The following is a 26511-nucleotide window of genomic DNA, read 5'->3' as shown; positions in this document are numbered from 1 at the left end:
GAGTTGCCGTTACAATGTCTCAAAGTCACGTGACCTGCGTGCCCTTTCTCTGACACATGTAACTTCTTTTGGCCCCTTCCAGCACCGTACCTCGCCCTCTGTGTTAATTTGTGTGTGTGTAATGGGAAATGCATTTGCCATGGCTTTCAAGCTTCCCAACCTCCATGCCCCTCTCTTTATTGATGGACTCCTTTACATAAGCTTTCTTCATGTGTAAAAAAAGTCCATTTCTTCACACGATAAACCCTAACAGTTATGGCTCTCAAGCTTCAGATTCTCACCCTCTTTGTGCTCTACTTTTTCCTTTTGGCCGTTTCAGACCGCAATGAGCATATACCAGAAAGAAAAGCTCTCCTGGCCTTCAAAACCTCTCTTGAAGACCCACATGTTCTTTTTCAATGGAACCCATCTACCCCTCACTGCAACTGGGTCGGCGTCTCCTGCCACCTTGGCCGAATCGTCCAACTCTCCCTTCCAACACGGTCCCTCAAAGGTCCACTCTCTCCTTCTCTGTTCTCTCTCTCCAGCCTCATTTCTCTCGACCTCTCCTCCAACTTCCTCTACGGAAAAATCCCGTCTCAGATATCCAATCTTCAAAGCCTGACAGAGCTCTCTCTAGGCGGCAACGAGTTGTCCGGGGAGATCCCGCTTCAACTCACTGAGTTAACCCAGCTGCAGACGCTCAAACTCGGGCCCAACTCTCTCACTGGTAAAATCCCAGAACAGCTCGGAGAACTTACCCAGCTGAGAACCCTCGACCTCTCCGGCAACGCACTCACCGGAAACGTCCCGCCCCGGATCGGGAGCTTGACCCGGCTCCAGTTCCTGGACGTTGGAAACAATCTCCTCTCAGGTTCTCTCCCACCAATACTTTTTACAAACCTTCAGTCTCTAACTTCATTGGACATATCGAACAATTCCTTTTCTGGGACAATCCCACCGGAAATTGGTTACTTGAAGAACCTCACTGACCTTTATATCGGAATTAACAAGTTTTCTGGTCAGTTTCCTAAAGAAATTGGCGAGCTGCAAAAGCTCGAAAACTTTTTTTCACCGTCCTGTTTAATAACGGGTCCGTTGCCTGAGGAATTTTCTCAGTTAGAATCACTCAGCAAACTCGACCTTTCATATAACCCGTTAAGGTGTTCAATACCAAAGTCTATTGGGAAGTTGCAGAACTTGAGCATTTTGAATCTCGTATTTGCTGAGCTGAATGGGTCCGTTCCGGCCGAGCTTGGAAACTGTAGTAACTTAAAAACTTTGATGCTTTCGTTTAATTCGTTATCCGGGTCATTGCCAGAGGAGCTATCTGAGCTCCCCATGTTGACATTTTCTGCTGAAAAGAATGAACTTTCGGGGCCATTGCCTTCTTGGCTAGGAAAGTGGGAAATGATGGAGTCGCTTTTACTTTCAAGCAATCGGTTCACCGGGGAAATCCCGCCCGAGATTGGGAATTTCTCTATGCTCAACCATCTTAGCTTGAGCAATAACTTGTTGACGGGTTCGATACCAGAGGAGTTGTGTAATGCCTTATCACTTACAGAGATTGATCTTGATAGTAATTTCCTGTCAGGGACGATTGAGAACACGTTTCTGAAGTGCAGGAATCTTACCCAGTTGGTTTTGGTGAATAATGAGATCGTTGGTACGATACCGGGGTACCTTTTTGAGCTTCCACTGATGGTACTTGACCTTGACTCCAATAACTTCACGGGTACAATACCTGCGAGTCTATGGAATTCAACGAGTTTGATGGAATTCTCTGCTGGGAATAATCTGTTGGAGGGCTCTCTTCCTATGGAGATTGGCAGCGCAGTTGCTTTGCAAAGGCTTGTTCTCAGTAATAACCAGTTGAGAGGTGGTATACCAAAGGAGTTTGGAAATCTTACAGCTCTTTCTGTTCTTAATTTAAATTCGAATCTCCTGGAAGGGAACATTCCAACGGAGCTTGGAGACTGCACTTCACTTACGACTTTGGACCTTGGAAACAATCTTCTTGATGGCGCTATTCCGGAGAAACTTGCTGACCTGGCTCAGCTACAATGCCTGGTCCTTTCTCACAACAATCTGTCTGGGTCCATTCCTTCAAATCCGTCCTTGTATTTTCGTCAGGCCACCATGCCTGATTTGAGCTTTGTTCAACACCACGGGGTGTTTGATCTGTCTTTCAATAGATTTTCTGGTCCAATCCCTGAAGAGTTGGGAAACTGTGTGGTGGTGGTGGATCTTTTAATCAGCAACAACATGCTTTCTGGAGGAATTCCAAGTTCCCTCTCTCGCTTAACAAACCTTACGACATTGGATTTGTCAGGGAATTTGCTAACTGGCTCCATTCCACCCGAATTTGGTGATTCCCGCAAGCTTCAAGGATTGTATCTTGGAAACAATCTGCTCACAGGCATGATCCCTGGAAGCTTAGGTCGTTTGAGTAGTTTGGTGAAGCTCAACTTGACTGGTAATAAGTTATCTGGTTCACTTCCATTGAGTTTGGGGAACTTAACAGAGCTGACCCACTTAGATTTGAGCTCTAACGATCTCAATGGTGAGCTTCCTGCATCTTTATCAAGCATGCTGAATCTTGTGGGTCTTTATGTTCAGCAGAACAGGCTTTCTGGTCAGGTCGATGAGCTGTTCTCCAATTCCATGTCCTGGAAGATTGAAACTATGAATTTCAGTAATAATTTCTTTGGTGGGGAGTTGCCAAGATCTTTGGGCAATTTGTCCTACTTGACACGTTTGGATCTACATGGAAATTTGTTTGCTGGGTATATTCCACCAGACCTTGGGAATCTGATGCAACTTGAGTATTTTGATCTTTCGAGGAATAGGCTTTCTGGACATATACCAGAAAAAATATGTGGCCTAATGAACTTGTTTTTCCTGAATTTAGAGGAAAATAGTTTGGAAGGGCCTGTTCCCAGAAACGGTATCTGTCTGAACCTATCAAGAATTCTACTTGCGGGGAACAAAAACCTGTGTGGGAGAATTATGGGTTTGGACTGCCAGATTAGAAGCTTTGAGAAGTCAGCATTGTTAAATGCCTGGGGGCTGGCTGGGATTGTAGTTGGAGTTACACTCATCACTCTTACTGTAGTTTTTGCTATGAGGAAATGGATTCCTGGAAACTGCTGGCAGAATGGTCCTGAGGAAATCGAGGAAAGCAAATTAGACAGTTTTATAAATCGAAATCTCTATTTCTTAAGCAGCAGCAGATCTAAGGAACCTTTGAGCATCAATCTAGCCATGTTTGAGCAGCCTCTCCTGAAACTAACCTTGGTTGATATTCTTGAAGCCACAAACAATTTCTGCAAGACAAACATAATTGGAGATGGAGGTTTTGGAACTGTATACAAAGCAACTTTGCCCAATGGTAAAACCGTAGCTGTTAAGAAGCTAAGCGAAGCTAAAACACAGGGTAATCGGGAATTTATTGCTGAAATGGAAACTTTGGGAAAGGTTAAGCACCAAAATCTCGTCCCATTGCTTGGGTACTGCTCCTTTGGGGAGGAGAAGCTCCTTGTGTATGAATATATGGTCAATGGGAGCCTAGATCTTTGGCTGAGAAGTCGGACAGGGGCTCTTGAAATCCTCAACTGGGATAGACGCTTCAAGATTGCAACTGGTGCTGCACGTGGGCTTGCTTTTCTTCACCATGGGTTCGTCCCCCATATAATTCACAGGGATATTAAAGCCAGCAACATCTTACTCGATGAAGACTTTGAACCAAAGGTTGCAGACTTTGGGCTTGCAAGATTGATCAGTGCTTGTGAGACTCATGTTACAACTGACATTGCAGGAACATTTGGCTACATTCCTCCCGAGTATGGGCAGAGTGGGAGGTCCACTTCAAGGGGAGATGTTTACAGTTTTGGGGTAATTTTACTTGAATTAGTGACCGGGAAAGAGCCAACTGGACCTGTATTTAAGGAGATTGAAGGCGGGAATCTGGTCGGTTGGGTGTTTCAAAAGATCAATAGCCGGAAGGCCATTGATGTTCTTGATCCCGTTGTTCTTAATGCTGATTCAAAGCAGATGATGCTTCAAATGCTGCAGATTGCTTGTGTATGCCTGTCTGACATTCCTGCCAACAGGCCTTCCATGCTTCAAGTACTGAAGTTACTGAAAGCGCTCAAAGAGTAGTAGTAGATGTAGCGTTTCTGTTTGATTAGGGGTAATAGGTTTATTGTTACAATAATTTACTGTCAACTAAACTAGGAAGAAGTTAGAATCTTCAGTTGTAAGAGTTTCAGTTTAGTAAAATCTAACTGCAATTTGGTGTTTCAAACACGATTATGAGTAATTTGATATCTCTGCAAGTACTGTAAAAAAAACTTTTACGTATCGATTCTGGGGCTTGCACCATTTTGTAGTCTGGAATTTCATGATTGCAGCGAAAAAAGGAGGATGAAAGTCAGTCCATTATGTGTATAGCATTGTCGTGATCCAGGGCGCCAAAACGGTATCATTTTCAACTCTTTAATCCGTTACTTTTATGGGGTTTTTGTTTGTTTGTTTGTTTGGGCAACTCTTATTCCAATTCACTGACAATGAATAAAACGGTACTATAAGGTTGGAAAAGAGAAATCCAACCCATTACATTTCGTGGGCGATCCATTAATCTGTTCATGTTGTGTCTTTGAATTTTTGCTGAGCAAAGTTTGTGAACAGGGCTTCTAGGTGGAGGGATCTTTCTCCTCCAACAAGTAACAACCATTGGTTCTTTTGTTTGATCCATTAGTAAAGAGCTTACAAGCAACCTCGTACATACTTTGAGCTGGAATTCAAAGTCTTGTACCCACAACATAAAGCATACATTATCCTAAAATCTATCCGTCTCTTATGGTGAATGTTCCTTTTTCAATGGTTATTGACCACCTTGTATCCCTGTTAACCCAAACAAAATGGTTTTAAGAAGTTTGACTCATTAGAGATGCGATAGTTTTAGATCCGTTTGGATTGAGAGTTAAGATGAAAGTTGAATAAAATATTATTTTTTAATATTATTATTATTTTGAAATTTAAAAGATTTGAATTGTTTTATTATATTTTATATACAAATTTAAAAAAATTATAATGATGAGATGAGATGAGTTGAGATCACTTCTCAATCAAACAGAGCCTTACAAGTTACAATGCAGAAGTTGAACCTCTTCCTTTTCTATCCATTTTTGCAAAATATTGTGGATTTTTTAAATAATAGCTTCTTAAGTTCTACTTTAAAAAAAATAAAAAATAGTAGGAGTGGACGATTGGAGGTAGTAAAATGTGTAATGATAAGATGATAATTTTATGTTTTGTTTTGGTTCCTAAACCTGCCCTAAGGAACCTGCTACAGTCACAGAGGATTCTCACAGAGAATCTCACCGAAAGGCAAAACGTTTTTTTTTGTTTTTTTTTAAATATTTTTTTAAACACTTTAAAGATTTTTTAAAAATATAAAAAAATTATAAATTCATTTAAAAATATTTTCTTAATCATTAAGTAAAATAATAATAATAAAAATCAAATAAAATACAATTCGGTAAAAGATTTCAATAGAAAGTTTCTGTAAGCAGTTTGAAAGTGAGATAAGAATTTTATGTTTTGTTTGAAATTTTAAAATATTATATTTTAATATTATTATTATTTTAAAATTTGAAAAATTAAATTAAGATTAAAAAATAAATTATTTATTATATTTTATATAAAAATTTTAAAAATATATAATAATGAGATTTTTATCTCGCCCCCTAACCTGCCATTGCTGAGAGTATTCTACCTTTTGTGGTCATAAATTCTATAAAGTCCTCTTTGACAAAAGAAAAAAACCCAAAATATTAACATAAAAAAAGTGGAAACAGGAAAAAATCTTTCCATAGATCCTCTCTACTGGAGAGATAAGCTTCAAAAGTCTAACAAAATCCATTGGACTGGATTGCATTATAACATGAAAGGATAGCACAACAAACTTTATTATTAAAAATGTGATTTGACCAACAGATCGATATGCAAATTCTCCGTCTGGATGTCCACGTCTCTTATCTCCTTTATCCCTTTTGTACCATCTTCAGCCATGCACTAAATTTTACAATAATTATTGATTGCCACGTTCTATAAATTTATATATCGATTTCTTATAAATTTATTTTATCATAAAAATAATTTTAAAATTTAATATATTATATCAAATTATATTAATTTATAAATTTATTTTTATAAAATCACTACTTCTCGTATTAAAAGGAGGACGTAAGAATGAAATTCCAACTCCTAAACGCCATTATCTAAGAGTGATAATATGTGATACGATCCGTTAACTCAACACAAACACGATACGATAATAACGAGTTTGAGTTTAATCTAAACGGATTTGAATTAAAACGAATTAAACTGTTAAGATACAATTACTTAACGAATTGATAACTAGTCAACTTGTTTTGACCAGTTAAGAAAGTTAAAATTATAATTATATTCTTATATCTAAAAGTAAAATTGTTAAAATTTTAATTTCGATATTTTTATAATTTAAATTGTATTTTTGAATTTATAGTTAATTTTATATTTTTTTATATAGATATTATAATTTTAACATTTATATAAAATTATACTAAACTTAAATAAGTCAAACGAATTAATTTCAAATTTGTTCAACCCATTAACATAAATAGATTTAAATGAGTTAAATCGTGTCGTGTTAACATATTTCTTAATATTTACTAACGGTCAAAACGAATTAATATGACACAACCCGATACATTATAATAATTAGTCGTGCTAAAATTTAAAATTTTAACACGATAAACTTAACAAGTAATATTTAAGTTGACATATATAATATAATATATATGTCTTGATATGACATGAACACAATTCATTAATACGACTTGACATCCTACACCTACCCTAAGCAAAATATCTTGTATAAACAATCCTTAAAGTAAGCGCATAAAGGAAGGAAATTAATAGCAAACTCTATTAGGAATACTAAAAAGAAGAAAACGCTAATTTTCAACCTATCACACACCGTGGCACTGAACCAAATTGACGATCCAGAAGAATATACAAAATGGGTTTGACACCTATGAAGAGTGCACTAAAATGGCCACTAGCATAGCACATTCAATCCTTTTAAGTGCACTCAAATGGTGATCTCCCATGCACAAATCTTCCAGCCATAGTATAACAGAAACTAGCAAATAAAACAAGGAAGAAGAGAGTATAAGGGTGAAAAAAACACAGCAGAAAAGAAAATAAACGAAAAAATTTATTACAGAAAGAATCTTTCACAGATGACAGGTGCCACCGGTACGTTAAAGGGGTCTCTCTCATGTCCCATCTTGATCACCGTCTGTTTTACTTTCCAGCTGTGGGACCACCTGTTGGGACACAAAAATCTTTAATCTATCATAAAGATCAACTGCATTATACCTTCTCAAATAGACTCCAATCAAGATGCAGAACCCAGAAAAAAGGGTGCAATTTCAGCCTCCTCTCCGGCAATGATAAACCCATGTATACATATAGCAGAAGAACGTATAAAAACAAAGGCCTTTTTGACTATAAGGTCGTTCATTGTAATCAATAGCTCACAAAGATCTGTACTTTGGGTTGAAGAGGAACCCAGAAGCTGAGAGGGGTCAGGTTAAATTTCTTTAGACCCATAGAATCAGGATCGGGTAGTTAAGTACCTCAAACTCTTAAATTACACTGCGCAATAAGCATTTGTAGACAAGTTCACATCTTTCACACCCAGTCGAAAAGAAAAAACCTATAAATAACAAACTGTGACATGTTTATTGCAAAAATGTGTAACCAACCTGATCTTTTGATGAATTACAGGGGCGGGATGACACTCTAGCCCTTGGTCTCTTGTCAGTTCTAGTGCTGTCCTTTCTGGATCCTCCGCCTACTGCAAGAAAACCAAAACAAATTATAACTAGCGTGATTAACTCAAAAGAACTCCAAAAAGAGCAGAGAGAATAAGACCAAAAAGGATGTCATAATGTCACAAATATCTTAAGGCATATTCGACAATTACAGTACCCATATTTCTGCAGGTTGTGTTTGTTTGGCATGTCGAAACCCATTAATTTTACAAGTTTAAAACATTAATATTTCATCGGGAAAATGTTTTTCACCTCTCTACATGTTAATAAAAATCCGTTCTTTCTAGACAAACAGAAATGTGCACCAAATAAAGAATTGAATTTTAGTTAGCAACTTCAAATGAAACCCATTGACAAGAACATGCGCCACTTGCACCACCGGTGTACGATAGTTCACAGCATGCAGTTAACATTACCGGAGGTGGCGTGCTTTTCTCTCCTCTGTGCCTTTGAATCTAAGGTCGACTCCGAGCTGTCCGGCAAGTGACGGTCCAGACGGAGAACATTCCGATCGTTGCTCTCAAACATTGAACGCACAAACGTGGCCTCCATGGTGTTCAAGAAGCGCACGTGCTTCTCGTTGGTCCATGAACCAGTTTGATGGGTTGGTACGTGCGAGTCCATGACAACCGGAAAACCACGTCCGACGCTGCCGGTAAACAGCCCGGTGGTTTTGATGCGAGTCGTATGAATAGCAAAGATGGGGAAATTGTTCTTTATAGAGGGTGTGCAGTAACTGCAGTTCGGTAGGAAAGGGTAGTTGACTGGAGAGTATAGAAAGGATATACTCGCCGCCGTTAAAGCACATGTGGATTTAAAAAATAACTTTCCCCTCTCTCTAGCCTTATTGAATGAAATTTAATAAATATTTCATGGAAAAACGCGAGTACGAAAGATTTAGGTAGCCGAGGGGTTACCGGTACGGATCAGGTGGGTTAAAAATATCTGATGGCCTTTTGAAGGTTCTTGGGAAGTTGGTGACGTGATAGATAGATATTTTTGGGAGAGAATTCTACGTAACCTCCTCAATTTTTATATATTATATTTTTTTAAAATTTAAAATTTTTTAATTTTTTTAAAATTAATTCAATTTTTTATTTTTTTATTTACATATTAAATATTTAATAAAAAATTATAATATAAATTAAAAAAATTATAATATATAAAAATTTTGTAAATAGTAAAAAATTTTGTAAATTTTTTTCATTTTTGGATATGGGAGGACTGAAGCAAAGCATCAGGTCCCGAGAATTTGGAAATAAATATCTGATCAGGGGATTTTTTTTAAAAATGTGTTCTTTATTTTTTTCGTAAATTAAATTTAGATAAGTAATTGAGTAAATTAAATACTGTTTTAATATCTATTTTTTTAATTAATTAAATTTAGATAAATAATTGAATAATATTATATCCTATTTCAATATCTGTACATACTCTTTTTATAAAAGTAGTAGGATTTAGTATTAGGATTTATTGTTAAAAAATTAATTTTCGTAAGTCTCATATTTATCTAATTATATATATATTTAAAAAAAATTTAAAAGAAAAATAAAAGAAAGTGCAATTGCAGGCATACGGTACATGCTAGGAGGAAGAGTAGCAGGATTATTTTTTTTAGAGGAATTTCTACGTGTACAAATTATTCTCCTTAAAAATTTATATTCGATTTCAATTGGTTTGTAGGATATTATCAAGTTGAGAAATGATATTTACAGTTTTAAGAAGTATAAATTTTGTATACTCATTTTAAAAAAACTAGATAAATATGAGATCTACATTAATTTTTTTTTTTAATAAATTACACTTTTTTTTTTCAAAAAAAATATGTAAAACTTGCACATAAGATATCATTACTATGTATATATTGCATATTTGTATATGTTAGCAGAGAAGAAAAAAGGGCACAATTTGGCTCAGTTTTGACGTAAAACTAGCTTGATAGTTTTAAGAAAGCTGAATTAATGTAGAATTATAAAAGAAATACAAATATGAAGAATTTCGGGGTTTATTATTCCCAATTTTTATATCTTAATTTTAAGAATAATATATATATATATATATATATATAAATATTGTGTTGGTCACGATTTTCACGAAATAGTTGCCGCGACAATGGCAGCAACATCGACAGAATTTATTCGACACAAAAGGTGGCAAAGTGCATTCCAGGAGGCTCTTTCTTTATTTATGTGGGGGCTACTACTTGTGGACCAAAATAATGCATGGCTTCCCAAAATATCTGTTCGAATTTTTGGTCAATCTTTGTTAGTTTTCTTTGCCTTTTTTTTTTTCAGTTAAAAACTTATAATGCCTAGCAAGTAAAAAATTTTCATTCTGCCTGTCTGTCTGTCTGTCTGTCTTTGTAACCCACGAGTTAAAAAAGGATTTTGTCTGTTCATAACAATGACAAAAGAGCAGAGCAGCAAATACTGTAGGCCACCTGTCATATGGAGAGTTGGATATTGTGATAAATGTATTGATATCAAGATAAGGAAACATAGATAGTGATTGAAGAACAGTACTTTTGCTTGTGCTGGGTCCCAAAATCCAGTCCTCACAAATGCTCGATTTTGAGTGATTTTAGAGCATTGCTATTTATAAGTCCATACACCACATACTAAAATTTTTTTATTTTTTAAAAATTTTTTAAAAGTTTTTTTTGGTTTTATTATTCTTAAAATAATTGAATTATTCTACTCATAATCTATATACCATACATTTAGTAAGAGAATAAAATTAAAGAAATCATAAAAGGTTGGTGTGTGGTGTACGAGGCTTAGGAATAGAATTTTTCTTTTATTAGGTTCTGTTTTTGTTTTTGTTTTTTTGAAGATTCACAATATCGCCGAGGATAAGGCCGAGCTGCAAAGAAAGAGATATTCAGAGCATATTTGGGAAGCAAGGGAGTCCATTGAAGTCTCTCTCTCTCTTTCTCTGATTTGAACATTTATATTATTGTTTTAGGTTGGATTTGAATAGTGAGATTAAATAAGAAGAAAATTGAATAAAATATTATTAAAATATTATTTTTTAATATTATTATTATTTTAAGATTTGAAATAATTGAATTATTAATTATATTTTATATGAAAATTTAAAAAATTATAATAATAAAATAAGATGAGAAGAAATATTTTTATATTCAAACCGGAATTCAATGAAAATGCCATAAGAAAGAATAACATGCACGATGGTACACAGGCCATGTGGGTTGTAGCGTGGGCTAACTTTGTCTGCTCTTGCCAAAAGGAGGAAGACGGTATTGGCGTGCAAGGTGGATGATAGCAATTGCCTATTGTACGAGTGGGCGTGGGCACGACATTTGGAGAAGATGGATGACACGAGTCAAAATTCGACTCAACTCAAAAAGAATAATGACCATATAAAATAGGCTCGATTCGTTTTACAACTGTAGCATACATGTACGAATTACAGCCTAATACATGAATCAGATTATGATATGAAGATCCTCAGTAACATAGATTTCTGGTTTTTGGAGTTAATATATCGACACTCATTAAACGGCCATGGTAGGCTACCCAAAGGTAAAGATCCAAGATTGGATCCCATTCCGTAATTAAAAAAGTGATTAACCAATAAAGCAACGAAAATCATAACAAAAATGACCCTCAGACAAGCCATATATCTGTTCAACAAAAACCATACAGCTGCGCGCGGCTTTGATACACTACTGCAAACACTATTGCCAACCCCAACCCCCCCCCCCCCAAAAAAAATAAAAATAAAAAAGAGTGGCAGGGCTTAGATGAGAAAGAAGCTGCTCTTAGCTCATACCTACTTGAGACCACATAGTTGTGTAGTTACTAGTAGAATAGGAAAAATTGCTTTGTCAAGTGAATAGGCTAAGATGGTTCAAGGAACAGTCACATTAACATGTCATGTGATACTCCATATGATATGGATAAGGGTAGGTAGTGAATGAGATCCCACATTATTTGAAAAAGAGAAATTCTTGCTCTTTATAAAATTTCAATGGAACTCCAATTGTATAATTGAGTAGTCATTTTGGAATATAGGCTATGTAGTTTGAGCCTTCCATTGGAGCGTTATAAATTGTATCAGAGCCTATCCCAACAAAAAATGTGAGACTTGAGTCATGCCACCTACAATGGACAGGCCCGATGAGGACGTCGAAAATTTAAAGGGGGTAGATTGTGATACCCCCATATAATAAGGATAATGGTAGGTGGTGTATGAGATCCCACATTGTATGAGAATGAGAAGTTCTTACTCTTTATAAGATTCCAATAGGACTCCAATTGTATCATTGACTAGTTATTTTGAAGTATAGGCCATGTAGTTTGGGCCTTTCATATGGGCGTTACATGTCATAATGTAAAAAATAAATTATTCACATAAGCATTGACAAAGAAAACTAGCCATACAAGTTTTTTCTTACCAGATAACCACAAAACTATTAACATTATGCAATGACATTTTCAGTTTTTTAAGCCATGTGTGTCTTGATCTAAGCTCCATTAGCCGGAGGCGCAGAAGATTTTTGGGGCAAAGTTGCAATACCTTCTTCATTGATGTCTATTTCCTTCACACCAGCAGTTAACGATGAAGATGCATCACATTTCCCAACCCTTTCCATATCATCATCGCCCTTCTCATCAACTTCATCCTCAATAAATGAACCATTATGCCGAAGTTCTTTTACTTTCCGAAATTCATCATAGTGAGCTCTTCTGAGCTCCCTAAAACTCATGCCATTCCTATCGGTCTCAGAATCTGAGTTTTTTCCACAAAAAGAGCCAACAGAGGATATATATCATAAAGGGGAGAGGTAGATGCAAAACCAAGTATTCAATTTCAAACTAAAAAAAGCGTTACAAGAGGGACCACCAGGAAAGAAGGGAAATATTTTGATGATTTTATGTCCTTTAGAACTAGCCAACTGCTATCATTGAACAAGATTAGAACTAAAGTACTCAAAAGTTTTTGACCAAATTGTTAACAGAAGAATATTACATACGAATATGTTCAAAACTGATAGATGCATCCTCCTAAATCTCAGCAATAATCTTAGAATTCTTTTAAGAACAATCAACATGCTGTGAATATTATAACATATGCAACTCCAACTAAATCCATCTATTAGGTCATGTTTCAATAAATAGGCATGAGATATGGTTCCTACCTGCTCTCTTTTGAATACCTTGAACATTGTGATCAACTAAGATGATTAAGCACAAAATAGATCCAACACTTAAATTAAAAAATATGGAAATGAAGATTATTAGAGTGGATGAATAAAAAGGTGAAAACTGAAGAGAAGCACATCATGAAAACCTTCATCATCCTGCTCCATAGCATCTCCCTCATCCTCAGGCGATGTCCAGCCACCCGACTTCTGGCCATCGCTTGTACTTGAAGATGAAGCCACATCACTCAAAGCAGTTCGTATTGCTTCAGCATGCATTGCATCACCAACACATTCGTCAAATCTACTCCGTATAGGAGACAAAGATCCTACATCGTTCAACATAATCCAAATAGCACTGATTTAGAAAAATGGAAAAACCTTTCTTAAAGCAGGGATAAGCTCTCAGATACTAGAATAAATCAACTTGATTTGGTCCTTCAAGCATTTGAAATCCTTTATATATTGGTGCTTGGAGCAAGAATGGCACCACTCATTGCCTTTAGTATATACACATCAATATACATAGACAATTGGCTTGACAGGGAATCTGAGGAAGGGATTCCATTTTTTTAGGGGGATTCCAAAATGTAACTCGGACTCACCTTCATCATCAATCATGGGGTGATATGGTGTCTTGGGTTCAGATATTTTCTGTCTCACGGGCTTATTTGCTTCAATATCCTCCAAATTAGCCTCATCCCATCTCACACGGCCCCTGTTATCCAAATGGGAAGAAATGTTAAGATACTAGTATATATTGAAATTAAAATTCATAATATAGAGCACTTAAAACTCAATAACAAATAATTCATAGTATTATACAAAAATAGAAGGGCACAAACCGAATATCCTACTGGAAAACGTGGAAAGTACAAACCCCAAAAAAGATCTTGCACCCACAGTACCAATTAGTACTATGGGCCATAGGCTATGGCTGCTGAATCCAGATAACTATGGTAGTGCACTTTGGGTTGTTAAGCTGATTTTTGAAATAGAAAATGCAAAATTTTCTACACAAAAATTGCAATAACATTTGTTCATGCTTCGCTTCTACAACTTCCAGACACAGTCTATGGTTGTAATGAAATAACTCTTCCACTTTGATCTCTTTATATTTTAAGACAAACCCAAATACACAATCTCACCCGCCAAAACCATGTATCGGGTAATCCAAGAAAACTCTTAGTGCAGAATCGAAGCCCAGATGTCTGAGTCTACAGCTCATACCAAGCCTGCCTTTTGGCTGCATCCTAACAAGTTATAATTTATCTATCTGTTTTCATGAAAATTTATTTAATGATTTTCCAGAGTTTTCATAAATTTAGTTTTTTTAAAGATTTTTCCTCTAAAATAATGAGTATCTGTAGCATCTATAGAATTCATATTGTAACATCCACTTCATCCCTATCGTCATCTAAAATAATCCTAGTCACTAAACACCCTCACTTCTAAAGATCTGATGATAATCAGCTTCTTGATTGATTATTATCTCCAAAATTCTATATCTAAAGGTGACACAAAATCCTTTCTTACCATGTTTAACTTTTGATAAAATCTAAAGAGAATGTGTAAATTACTTCATTTTGCTGATGTCCTCAGATGGAAAATAGCAGCACAATCACCTAATTCACCTGAAAAAAAAAAAAAAAAAAATTTGAAACCTCTAGTTAAATTCTCAACACTAAACACCAGTGGTATTGATTATAACGGGGTATCTACAGAAATATGAGAAAGGAGAGAGAAAACTTAAGCATTAATGAGTGGAAGTGACACACGAAAGAGATATTATCAAACCATTTACAAAAAGGGGAAATCACAAGCAGAAACGCAGTAAGAAGCAATGAATATAAGAAATCTCATGATATTCACCTTCCAAGTAGCCCATCAACATAAAATCTTCAAGTAAGGAATAGGATCACATAGAAGCAAAAATGAATATTCTCACTTAAATCTATCTTACGGAAAATGATTGTTATCATAAATCTTGTTATTGTATCTCAATCCAACACACCATTTCCTTAAAGTACTCGGTCAACATTCAAAGGCAAAGAGGATTCTTAAAAAAAAAAAAAAGAAGCAGATACAAACACGAGCGCAACTAAGATTGCAAAAAATTGAAAAAAATCCTTCTAAGAAAACAGCAGCTTGTCGGCGAAACCTAAGTATGAATTTTACAAAACTCCAACACAAATAATTGAACCGCGAAATCCAACAAAGACCAAATTCACAGGCTAAAACCCAGTAACCTATCAATTAAAAAGAACAGAAAAAAATCGGTGGAGCCACAGATCAACAATGTATTAAAGCATCAAACACAACGTTGAAAAGATTGAAAACATAAATCTCTACATCCAAGAAGAGATGGATACCTTACACTCCGGTTTGATCGCCGGAGAAAACACTGGGTCAACTCAATGTTATATTATGGAAGGAATCCATATTTTCTTACGGGTTCTGGAGAATCAAACAGATAATAGAATATATAAATTTAAGGAGTGAAAAACGATAAAATCAAGATTAACGAGTTAAACCTGTGAGAGAGTGAAATTTTGCGAGCGAGTTTGTGCGAACTTTGAAGAGCGAAAAGGAGAAAGGGAGAGGGCGTTCGTTCTTATTGCATTTCCAAAGTGTTTTTCGCTTTCCGTGATTACCCTTCGTCTGACTATGACCGTACATCATGCATGGAAATAAATTAATATTGGAACAGAGAAATAAATTAATATTGAAAGAGAGATATAAGTGAAAGAGAATTTATAAAAATAAATTTATATATTGATATGTTTTTATACAATATATTAGATTTTTTTTATAGTAAAATTATTTTTATAATCTAATGTATCATATTAAGTCATCAGTTTGTAAATTTATTTTTATAAATTTTTTATACAATTAAAGTATTTATCTTGAACAAAACACTTTATGAAAGAGAGCTAAATATATATAAAAGATCTTATAATATTTATATTATTTAACATTTTATAAGATAGTAATAAATATTTTAAGGTCTATTTCATTCATTTATTTCTCTTATTTTAGGTCTAGATTGGAATAAAAACTTTGATATTGTTATGTATACCTAAAATGGTTAATGTAGAGATATATATTATTAAAAAGAAATATTTTAATCACAAATAAATTTTATAAAAACAAACTTTAAACTGACTTGATTTGATATTATATGTCAGATTGTAAAATTATTTTTATTATAAAATATATCTAATATAGATGATATAAAATTACATCAAATTTTTAAATTTAATTTTATAAAATCTTTTTATAGTCATAACACATTTTGTTATTAAAATAGGCTACACAATACAAATACATAAGAGTCTTTTTTATCATATAATTTTGATCTTTGTGTTTTTAAAAATAATAATTTAAGAGATTAGGTAGGTGATTTTATTGTTCCAATTACCGATAAAAAAAAAAGAAGATGTTTTTTTTTGTTTCAACTTAAATTGAGAGAAAATTTTATTGGATCGAAATTTTGTTAATAAGAAATAAATATAAACATCCAACGAGACATGGCCAATCAGATCTAACCACATCAGCCATCCGACATTAGAGGGCGAGTTTCTATCAATGGCCCACCGACATGAAGTGAAAACTTCAGCATGGGTAAAGTCGGTATCAGCGTAAAAAATCAGAGGAATGGGGACAAATCTAAAAGAGTATAATTTGTGACTCAGGAGCTCATTTTGCAGGCAACGAAATCAGAAAGAATCACAGCTGCTCTTCGACGCCGCTACAGGTTTCGACCTCGATCCTGAGTTCGACTATTCTGTCTTGTTTTGTCTTTTCCAACCTTGATATCATTTATGAATCCAACCTTCATTTATCTTAATAGATGAAACCCATGCATGATGATTCTTTCCTGATCTGCGTCTTGATTTGCTCAAATTCTAATTTTTCAGATTGTGCTTGTATATTTATCTTCTGATCTTTGGGGTTTTCTTCGGCGTTTGTGCCTTTGTAGGTTTGTTTATTGGGTTTAGGATGTTTGGTGTTCCAAAAACAGTATTATGTAAATTCTTTTGATAGAAAAGTGTGGGAAGCAAAGAATTGTTGATTGGAATGAACTCAATCGATTGTAACCTTCTTAGATGTACTTTGAAAAGGCAAAGTGAAAATGATTTGGCTGAAACTTGATAACTTGAGGAAGAAAATGAACAATAACTAGAGTTTTGCCAAAATTTCACACAATGGGACCCTAGGTAATGCAGACGGCCTAACCAGTAAATCAATAGTAGTAATGCAATGAGAGATTGGGCCCTTAAAACTTGAATCTTCATTTCTGTTCTATTTGCCACGTAATATGTACCATATCTATTCCTTCTCCAGGGGGCATTAAACTGAGAGTGAAAGCCGGATCAAATAAGCTGTTATGACTTCCTTTTCTTTCTGCCCTTGAAGGTTAGAAGGAACAGGCAATAAGGAAGAGTACACAAGTCAGAGATGTTCTCATTGTTTTATGGACTTTGGAAGTATATGTTTAGTAAGATTGAGTTTCATATCCTCATTCTTGGAATTGACAAGGCTGGGAAAACAGTAATGCGTCATCTTCTTATTTTCTGTTTAGACTTTAGAATACTCAACACTTTTGGATGGTTTTGAAATAATAGTCCTCAACTTGACCTTTATCTATGTTGAAACTATCTGCTGGATTTCACTCATAATCCCTGTATAATATATTCAATTGTAGGCTTTGTTGGAAAAGTTGAAGTCAGTGTACTCAAACTTGGAAGGCCTCCCCCCTGATCGAATTGTTCCTACCGTAGGACTCAATATAGGTCGTATTGAAGCATCAAATACAAAACTTGTGTTCTGGGACCTTGGAGGTCAGGTATGTCAAATTCACACATAAAAAGTATGCAATTTTCAACTTTTTTGGCACACAGAGGCATGCCCACACATATTACCTGAAAAATAACATTTCGTTTGAAGCAATGTAAGACTTTCGTGAACGGTGAGATTATTTATACTAGTGCAATTGTTTTTTTTTTTTTTTGGGGTTTGGGCGTTCTTTCCTCTTTTTGGTGTGTGTTGGCGGCGGGGGTGTTGTTTATGGATTAGTCCCTGATGCGATTTTGATCCTATCAGCCTGGTCTACGTTCTATTTGGGAGAAATATTATGAAGAAGCACATGCCGTGATATATGTAATTGATGCTGCTTGTCCGGCACGCTTTGAAGATTCAAAATCTGCACTGGGTAAGTGATACTCCTTTTGACTTGTCAATGCATATTGCTGACTGAATAGACCACAATTTTAATAGTAGTGAAGATTTGTTGGAGTTACCACTTCAATTATGCACTAATACCTTTAATTTAATACCAGAAAAGGCTCTTCGACATGAAGACTTGCAAGGAGCTCCTCTTTTGATATTAGCAAACAAGCAGGTGAGATCAGCTGTTGCTCAAAATAGACTCCAAATCTTGTTCTCAAATTCCCAACAATGCGATGGAAATTTTTAGCATATTGCACTTGCATTTTCTTGAAGTTAATAAAGGATGCTGGCTATGTTGGAAATTGGAAAACTTTGTGTATGATTTATTCTTCAGGTGAATATCTAATTCACAATGTCTGTCTTCCTCTCTCTGAGTTGGGATTCTTTACTATGACATGGTAAAACCTTTATTGTCTGAATCATTTTGCTGTTCCTCTTCTCCTGTACTTCAGCATCATTGATCTTTTGATGTAGTTTCTTTTTGTCTCTTAAGAACTTTGGCCTCCGATGAAACTATTGTATCCATTCTATTTTGCTTCATATGGAGAACTAGGAAATACTTGATGAGGGCATGATATCTTGAGAATGAAAACGTGCTCTACATTGCCTTTTCTTTCTTTGTAAGAGAACTGAATGGAGAGTCATGGGTTTCTCTTCTTTCGTCTTCTTAGTGTTTTTAAATGACTGGTCGTAGTCACTCAGGAAATGATAGTAATATTCACTTAGTAGTTAGTTACATAACATTTTGATGGCAGGATCTTGCTGAAGCTGTATCAGCAGAAGAACTTGCCCGATACCTTGATCTTAAAAAATTGGATGAAAGGGTTTACATGTTTGAAGGTGTTTCAGCATATGATGGGTAAGTAGATGTATCAAACTGGTTGCTGTGTGATTCCAGTTTTTTATATTCTTTACCAGCATAGTTCTCAGATTCATCAAATGTTAAAAGTGCACAACCACCAAATTTCTGAAATTTGATTGCAGGATGGGGATTAAAGAAAGTGTAGAATGGCTAGTGGATGCAATGGAGAGAAGCAAGAGAACTGAAACGTTAAGAGCTCGTGCAGGCGTAACCGGCTCTGCTACTGCATAGAAGAGGGTATATCACATTGAAGTTGTGTTTTTTTTTTTTTTTTGCCTCACTTTAATTTCTGTAGATAAATCAGGGCTTAGTATTGGATTCTAAATGATTACAAATTAGTTTTCTTTTTCTTTTTCTTGTAAACACATATTTGGCCTAGTAGTGCTCATTGTAATTTCACCAACAGAATTGCAAATAATACTTATTATTACTAGTTTTATCTTCTGATTTGTATTACAGTAAAGAGAAATTTGGATGGGCAATGGGTACATTAACTTTCTATTCTTTTTTATTTATTTATTGATGACTGCTGAGAACTCATCTTCCCTATCTTTACGCTAGGAAAGAATTGATGACTGGTTCGTTCATCACTGTTTTCTCATCAACCAAGCAGGTTAACATCATGCACATTATACCTTCTGGCCTCCCCAAATAAGTCACGTTAGCGACTTTTGGTCTTAAAACCCTTATTTCACTTCTCTCCAACCAATTCTTGTACTCGACTGTCAATTTGTATTATCATCTTCGGTTTGATTAAAGGGATTAAACCCATTAATCCTCCATTAATTCCATGCTGGATTTGTATTGGTTTCGTTGGTTATAATAACAGATGTCAAACTCTAAATGCGAGTGTTGGATTCAATTTAACTGAACGAGTCAGATCCCTCAATTCATTTTAAAAAAAAAATACCCACTTTTTAAGTCACAATCTTAGAGATACAGTGATCCAGAGCATTAACCATCGGATTTTCTCCTCCCAGTAATTAAAGTGGCTGTTAAACCAAACTTCATTACAACACTGGGAGTTGGATGAGAAACTGAAGTTGTGTTTGGTCGATACCTTACAGCTTCAGCAAGAACAGCAATTAGAGGCAGTACAAGCCCAATGGCATTTCACAGACTAAAATTGAAATTGAAGAGACTGCCTCATGCTTGCCCCCGGACGGATTACTACTGGGTAGCTGCTTCTCAAAAAGCTCGGAGGGTACACAGAATCGGATGTAGATCATAGCCAGCTTGCTGAAGCAAGGAATTAGCACAAGAAATTAAAAGGCTAATGGCCAGGAAGCGTCATTCTACAAAATCCATAAAGCTGTACATATGAAGTTAGTAGAAGTGGATCGCCTATTACTGGCATCTATTGCCTCTCCCTTCACCATGAGCAACAGTGGTACTTGGATTCTGCAAGATGACACGCACCATTTGCGGTAATACAGGCTCCACCAGAGCTTGATGCCTATAATCGGGCTTCTCCAGAGTGTCAAATTGTTGACACAAAAACCTGGTTTGACAAGAGTTCTTAAAACCAGCATTCGATGACATCTCGCCACTGCTTGCCTGGGTCTGCAATGAGCTTTGCTGGGCCTGAAAGGAGCAGGGAACGCCAAGAACACAATCCACTGGTATTGCACCAGTTGGAGTTTTCACGGCAAACTCTATGAATGGGTCCATCCATGAATGATGAATCACAAATGGACATATTGTGAGGCGATCCTGGCTTCTCGTGGTTGTCGTAGTTATTTTCAACCTTCCGAACATGCTGTTTCAGAATAGCTAGGTCCTGGAAAGGCAAAACAACATAACATCCTTGTTTCATGTCTCCCAAAAGCACACAACTGTTGTCGGCATCAACCAATATCCAACATGCTACTGGGCACTTGGCTACTCTGGCTACTCCAGAACAAGGACCTAGCTATCAATGCCTATTCCAGTGAGATTTTTTATCGCAAATTGGATGCATGGATCATGCGATGGATCCAAGGAAAGCAGGTCAACAAGAATATCTGGCTTCTCGTTGCCTTCCTTCCCATTTTCAACCTTTCCAGTATATTCTTCCAAAATAGCTGAATTCGCCACAGGCAAAATAGTAGGGGATTCGTCCTTTTGCTCATCCTTACTCTCTCTCCGTATATTTCCAGTATGCCCAATTGGAGCGGTCAAGTCTTCATAACCATGTGTGTAATTGGTGGACTCCAACACTTTCGTGCTTTTCTGACTGCCAAAATTACTCCCTCCTTCCACCCGAGCCTCAAGCTCAGCAGGCTTCAGGGATGCCCGATGAGCCAAACTACCAAATTGCCAAGCTCGAGTAGCATTTAGTTCTGGTGTTGGATCAATACCAAGTCCAGCAAGTCGTTTTGAAGCCCAACGAGGCAAGTTATATTCTTTTTTCTTTCTAGATTTTCTCATGCCAAGTTGGGTCTTCTCATTTTCATGCATTTTCCCCTTACTTTTCAATGATTGAATTGCTGGATGCAACCCAACTGCAGGAGCAGATACAGACACATTTTCAGCAAAATCACTCTTTCCTCCTATCTTCTCTGAATCCTTGGCTTCAGGTAGGTGTGGGCTGCTAAAATTTGTGTCGAGCCTTCCTGCTGAAAATCTCAATATTGTCACCTGGAGTAAGGATTATCAACAAAAACCATGACCCAACTTCCTATATCTATGTTTCCTGTAGATAATCAGTAATTGAAGGAAAATCTTTCTATCAGTTAAATGTATCATTAAGCCCCGAATCAACAGACATGCATGTTAACACAACATTACTCTATAATAGCTTTAAAAAGGAGACCATAAAAGTTATCCCCCACCCAAGGAAGAGGGGAATCAAAGAGAACTAACAAGAGGAAAATATGTGACAGCACTAAAATCATGTCATGGTGAGATGGAAATTTAGAACTGTATGCTGAACAGAAGTGAGTTTACAGAGAGGCACACATTTTTCTGTAGTGACAGATTTAAGATTCTGATCATCCTCTCATCCAACTTTATGTGTTCCCCTGCGCTACTGAGTTCTAATTTCTGCTTCTTTGCAACAGCAGGTGACTAAGAGAGTAACAAGAAGACGAGAAAAAGTTTGAATAAGTACATTTGTTCTCTTGTCTAAAGCTAATAATGTGACAATAGTAATAGATAAAACATATATCCAAAACTAGATTAGATCTAAAGCATGAACAAACCTCAAAATATATTTTTAACGAGTCAAATACTCAGCCCTGCATAAGGCAGACTTGCAAATGTAACATTCAATATAATTCCAAACATATAACTTCACTATTTGACGGCTTAACTGGTTTTCATCCAGTCACCACTAGAATAGACTTAAACTGTACAAATGAATACTCCAGTCAATCCACAACAAAAAACCAAATTGGGCAACAGATGGCAGATTGGCGGAACCTGGGTGGTCCGCCTGCCAGCATCCATGCTGAAAAACACAGCTGATGATCACATTCATTTAATTCCTATATAATAATCCAACATTGCACAAGCACTAACTGGGAGAGGGTATGTTATAATCTTGTGACTCAAATAACGCCTTATTTTCTCTCCCTCTCTCCCTCTCTCTCTCTCTCTTTCTGTCTCTCTCTACCTTATCTCTTTTGCCGTTCTATCTCAACCTCACTTCCACGGTCCAACCCGGCGGAAGGCAGTCCACAGAACTCCGGTCCGTCATTTTTCTCCGGAATCTAGCTTTCTGCGTCGACAATCTTCGAAAAATGACTACCTCTCTCACTCTCTCTCTCTCTCTCTCTCTGTGTATGTGTCTAGAGTCAAGCCCTCAAGAACAGAGCATGGTGAGAGCGTTGGGTTTGACAAATGGTGAACTCCGGAACCACGTGTTCCCAAACTCCGTGAGTTGCAATGCAATCGGTGCGGCCACCAAAAACTTGTCTGAGACCTGCACTTTATCCTCTGCCGTCACTTTTCCATGATGTTCCCTGACACGTGCTGCTTCCTTCTGTACAACATTTGTGTTTGAAAAATTGAAACTGTTCTGTTGATAATTGATAACGTACCCAGTATTTTAATAGACGTCGAAAATTGGATATATAGACCTGATGTATGTTGCCTTCGGTAGGAGAATCAAGAGCAGCTCTGCTCGCAGTCAACGACCCAAAATTCTGGAAATTGGACAGTATCATTCCAGAGGAAGACTCAAAATTTAGAAGTTCTTATTGACTCTGTTTTTTTCATTTTTCTTGTTTATTTTCTAAAATCTAGAGTTAATATTCATAGATGCATTCTATTTTGATAAGAAATAAAGATATCGTGAGTCTAATCGTCATGAATCATGATGCTGCATAGGACAATTGTTTTTATTTTTAATTTTTTTATATATATATAAAAAAAAAACGATGATTAAAATGAGAAATACTTCTAAACACTTCAATGTAGTAGATGTGGTTTACTGACAACTCTTTCCATATATCACTACCAATTTTATGGACTGAAAAGAATTTATAATGTAGAGCCTACAAAGAAGTTGGGTGCAATCAAAACATTCATGGTGCAAAGAAAATCAGGGGAGAACAGACGATAAACCAAAGCAAAAAAAGGGAAGCCCTGCCAATTGTAATTCTGAGTTTTACTATTCTATGTATATATTTTAAAATGAATGGCATCGGCTTGGAGAGATCGTTCTCGTGTCTATGAACCCCAAATACAGAGACAGAATTTGTATTGAAAACCCAAATAAAAATGAGAAATGGATGAAGAAATGAACAAAAGTCGACTGATTTGAGAGGGTCACTCTCCACAAAATCCACTAAAGGCGATCAACTTTAGGTAATGCCCTTGATCTTAACAAGAATGAGCTATATTAATAGGAGAAATACTTTATCTTTCGTACTAACGTAATTTGATACGATACGAAATATTGTAAAGCTAATCAATTGTGAAGTGGGTTTGGTCCAACAGGGACAAGTCGGTGCGAAACTGTGTGAACTGCAGAGCTCTCATTCTTCTTCAGGGCCTCCAGGGAGGTCGGTAAAGTAGAGTAGCTTCTAAAAAGTATGGAAGAATTCTTGGTTCTTAAACTTTGTTCTTTTCCTTGATCCGATACTTGGTGAATATGATGAGAGCTGGAACTTTGTGTGAGTGCAAGTATAATGATAAGCAATGGGAAGAGGAATAAGGATTTCTTGGTCGCCATGCTGGAAAAATAGATAGGTAAGGGAAGCTCAAAGCAGAGAGAGCTGAGTTTTTTTTGTAGTTCTTGCGAGGTTGGAAGTCCACACTCACACGTATATATATATTAGAATAATTCTTTTCGTGAGTAACTATTTACTCCTCCACATTTCATATTATGAAAAACACCTTACATTTTATAAAAAAAAAAAAAGTGTAGGTGTGAATATGAATTATGACTGTATAGTGATATTTATTAACCTCTATATTTTGGTCAAGCCAAATAAGAAATACATTTCTCTTCATTTTCTCTTCGGAACAGTCGAGGGATGTTTGCAAAGTACATAAACTCCCAACTACCACTAGTCGACACATCCCGTTTTAAAATATAGACAGAAAATGCGTTTAAAATAAGAGAAATTATATTTATTGTTATAGAGTGCGGAAACGTCACTCACTTCTTTTAAAAAAAATAAATAAATATAAATCAACGTCAAAAAATTAATTTTTTAATAATAGACCCTACTTTTTTTTCTAAATAAATGTGCAGTACTTACTCAATCCATTACATCTATTTATGTGTTACATTTTAAGTGATTTCATATGTTTATCACTTAAACAGCTGCTTAAAATGTGGCATATTAGTAGACCGTGGCTAAAGTCGATAAAATCTATAATATTATTTAATGAACTTTTAGACATTGGAAATCAGGAATCTCTTGGGATGGTAGACTTCTTTTGTTATTTAAGAGAAGTGTTATGCATATCATTTATTATATGTCCCGAAGTCAAATAACTCAATTTGCAAAGCATTATAGAGAACATAAAATTAAAAGTATACAACAAAATAATAACCCACTTTCTTCTTCAATACTATATATACACAGTTGATGTTGTCAGCAAGCAGAATTGTCGATTAAACTGAAATTTAATTACATATAAAAAAAACTATCAATTGCCATCTTTTGTCTTACATGAGATATGACCTATTCCAATTTTAAAGAATTATTCCCGGTTTTGTATCATTGTATGCCGTTGACTAAACCCCTTCGAGTTATTCATGCCATCATCTTGAATGAATTAACTATAAAATATGAGATAAGAAGAAACCCCTCGTTCTTTGAATTTGGCCATTAGTGACAGAGAATGAATCTGGGCTTTCCGAACTAGGGAAATGGTTTGGAATCGTTAACTATCAGGGCAATACCTCGGGTAGTTGCTCGAACAACTTCGTTGGTAAAAGATGCTTTGGGAAATTTGTTGCAATTTTGTTTACATTTAGAAATCAATTATGCTACAGGTACCCAGCATTGGGTACAGCTAACGTGATTAATTGCCACGTCAGTCGATATTATTTAAATAAATATTTTTAAAAAAAAAAAAACTAAATAGATATCGTAGACAAAGATGGTCCAGCTCGTTTGACTGATTGCAAGTTCTTTATTTTCTGGAATTGGAGAGCGAAATCAAATAAGATGATTTCAACTTTTTCCCTAACTTTTCTTTGCTAACAAACATGGGGAGATTGAGAGATACAGAAAGAAAGAACTTTGATGAATTGTCTAACCTGTCACTAGGAGGAGATCCACCCTCTTGTGAAACAGAGTCAGCAGCTCTCTTAGTCCCAACCAGCACCCAAATCGATCTCAGAAGCAAATCAAACCCATCCTAGATAAAAGCTGTTGTAGGAGTGATTGCCTTGTTCTTTCATTTTTACAACACTATTTGGGTAAAGTCTAAAAGGATAAGAAAAAAACTACGGGTACAAGGACTTGTCGTTCAGAACGAAGTGGGTTCCTTTCGTTCTTGCAAAACTAGAACCTGCAAGGTTCACACAATTCCCAAAAAAATTTACATTTAAACAAGACGAAAATTAATGAGTTCTTCCCTGAAACACTTACTTTGACAGTGAAATCATAAATAGTCTTATTCATAGCCGCTCTGGCGTTAACCGCCAAAGAACGAGATTTCACAAGGAACCCAGCAAAAGTTGGTTGTTGCAGAGAGAGCCCGATCTGAAAAATGTCTGATTTGGAGGACTCTATCGAGGTTTTGAAGGATGGGATCGATAAAGACATTGAAGGCCATAGAGGATAAGAAGTTCGAACCTTTTTAATATTTTTCGTAAGGTTCGAGAAGTGCTAACTGTTTTCGTAGATGAAAAACTCTAGAATAACGCAGTTACTCCTCCACGTTTTGGTAGATGAACAAAGTTTTTTAGCTTTTTAATAACGCAACGTTTCATGTCCATG

The 26511-nt window shown here is 35.9% G+C and overlaps 4 protein-coding genes across 8 annotated transcripts; 2 read left to right on the top strand and 2 right to left on the bottom strand.

Annotated features, from left to right (window-relative positions):
- The first annotated feature begins 124 nt into the window (after positions 1–124).
- Positions 125–4489, top strand: LOC109007628 (leucine-rich repeat receptor protein kinase EMS1-like). The gene has a single exon (XM_018987382.2). It carries the CDS (start codon positions 256–258, stop codon positions 4138–4140), a length of 3885 nt encoding a protein of 1294 aa, XP_018842927.1. The 5' UTR covers positions 125–255; the 3' UTR covers positions 4141–4489.
- A 2440-nt stretch (positions 4490–6929) lies between these two features.
- LOC109007630 lies at positions 6930–8607 on the bottom strand. Of its 2 annotated transcripts, none has more exons than XM_018987390.2 (3): positions 8282–8607; positions 7797–7888; positions 6930–7355 (listed from the first exon to the last, which is right to left on the bottom strand). In XM_018987390.2, the coding sequence occupies exons 1-3, from the start codon at positions 8487–8489 to the stop codon at positions 7305–7307; spliced, it is 351 nt and encodes a 116-aa protein (XP_018842935.2). In that variant the 5' UTR covers positions 8490–8607; the 3' UTR covers positions 6930–7304. The 2 variants fall into 2 exon arrangements, with proteins under 2 accessions (XP_018842935.2, XP_035550411.1); XM_035694518.1 differs by having other exon boundaries at positions 7797–7885; positions 8282–8564.
- Positions 8608–12128: 3521 nt separating this feature from the next.
- LOC109007629 (protein phosphatase inhibitor 2-like) lies at positions 12129–15674 on the bottom strand. 3 transcript variants are annotated; one of them, XM_035694334.1, is made up of 6 exons: positions 15567–15673; positions 15405–15489; positions 14569–14666; positions 13638–13750; positions 13182–13361; positions 12129–12620 (listed from the first exon to the last, which is right to left on the bottom strand). In XM_035694334.1, exons 4-6 carry the CDS (start codon positions 13651–13653, stop codon positions 12355–12357), a joined length of 462 nt encoding a protein of 153 aa, XP_035550227.1. In that variant the 5' UTR covers positions 13654–13750; positions 14569–14666; positions 15405–15489; positions 15567–15673; the 3' UTR covers positions 12129–12354. The 3 variants fall into 3 exon arrangements, with proteins under 3 accessions (XP_035550227.1, XP_018842933.2, XP_035550226.1); XM_018987388.2 differs by having other exon boundaries at positions 14613–14666; XM_035694333.1 differs by lacking the exon at positions 15405–15489 and having other exon boundaries at positions 14613–14666; positions 15567–15674.
- Positions 15675–16702: 1028 nt separating this feature from the next.
- On the top strand, positions 16703–19601 carry LOC109007627 (ADP-ribosylation factor-related protein 1-like). 2 transcript variants are annotated; one of them, XM_018987378.2, is made up of 7 exons: positions 16703–16789; positions 17380–17586; positions 17741–17881; positions 18139–18247; positions 18375–18436; positions 19020–19123; positions 19249–19601. In XM_018987378.2, exons 2-7 carry the CDS (start codon positions 17494–17496, stop codon positions 19355–19357), a joined length of 618 nt encoding a protein of 205 aa, XP_018842923.1. In that variant the 5' UTR covers positions 16703–16789; positions 17380–17493; the 3' UTR covers positions 19358–19601. The 2 variants fall into 2 exon arrangements, with proteins under 2 accessions (XP_018842923.1, XP_018842924.1); XM_018987379.2 differs by having other exon boundaries at positions 16730–16789; positions 17452–17586.
- The last annotated feature ends 6910 nt before the right edge of the window (positions 19602–26511 follow it).

Source organism: Juglans regia, chromosome 10 (assembly GCF_001411555.2).
Source record: "Juglans regia cultivar Chandler chromosome 10, Walnut 2.0, whole genome shotgun sequence".
NCBI lineage: Eukaryota > Viridiplantae > Streptophyta > Magnoliopsida > Fagales > Juglandaceae > Juglans > Juglans regia.
The sequence above is the reverse complement of the archived record's forward strand: the minus strand, read 5'-3'. Positions and strand labels throughout refer to the sequence as shown.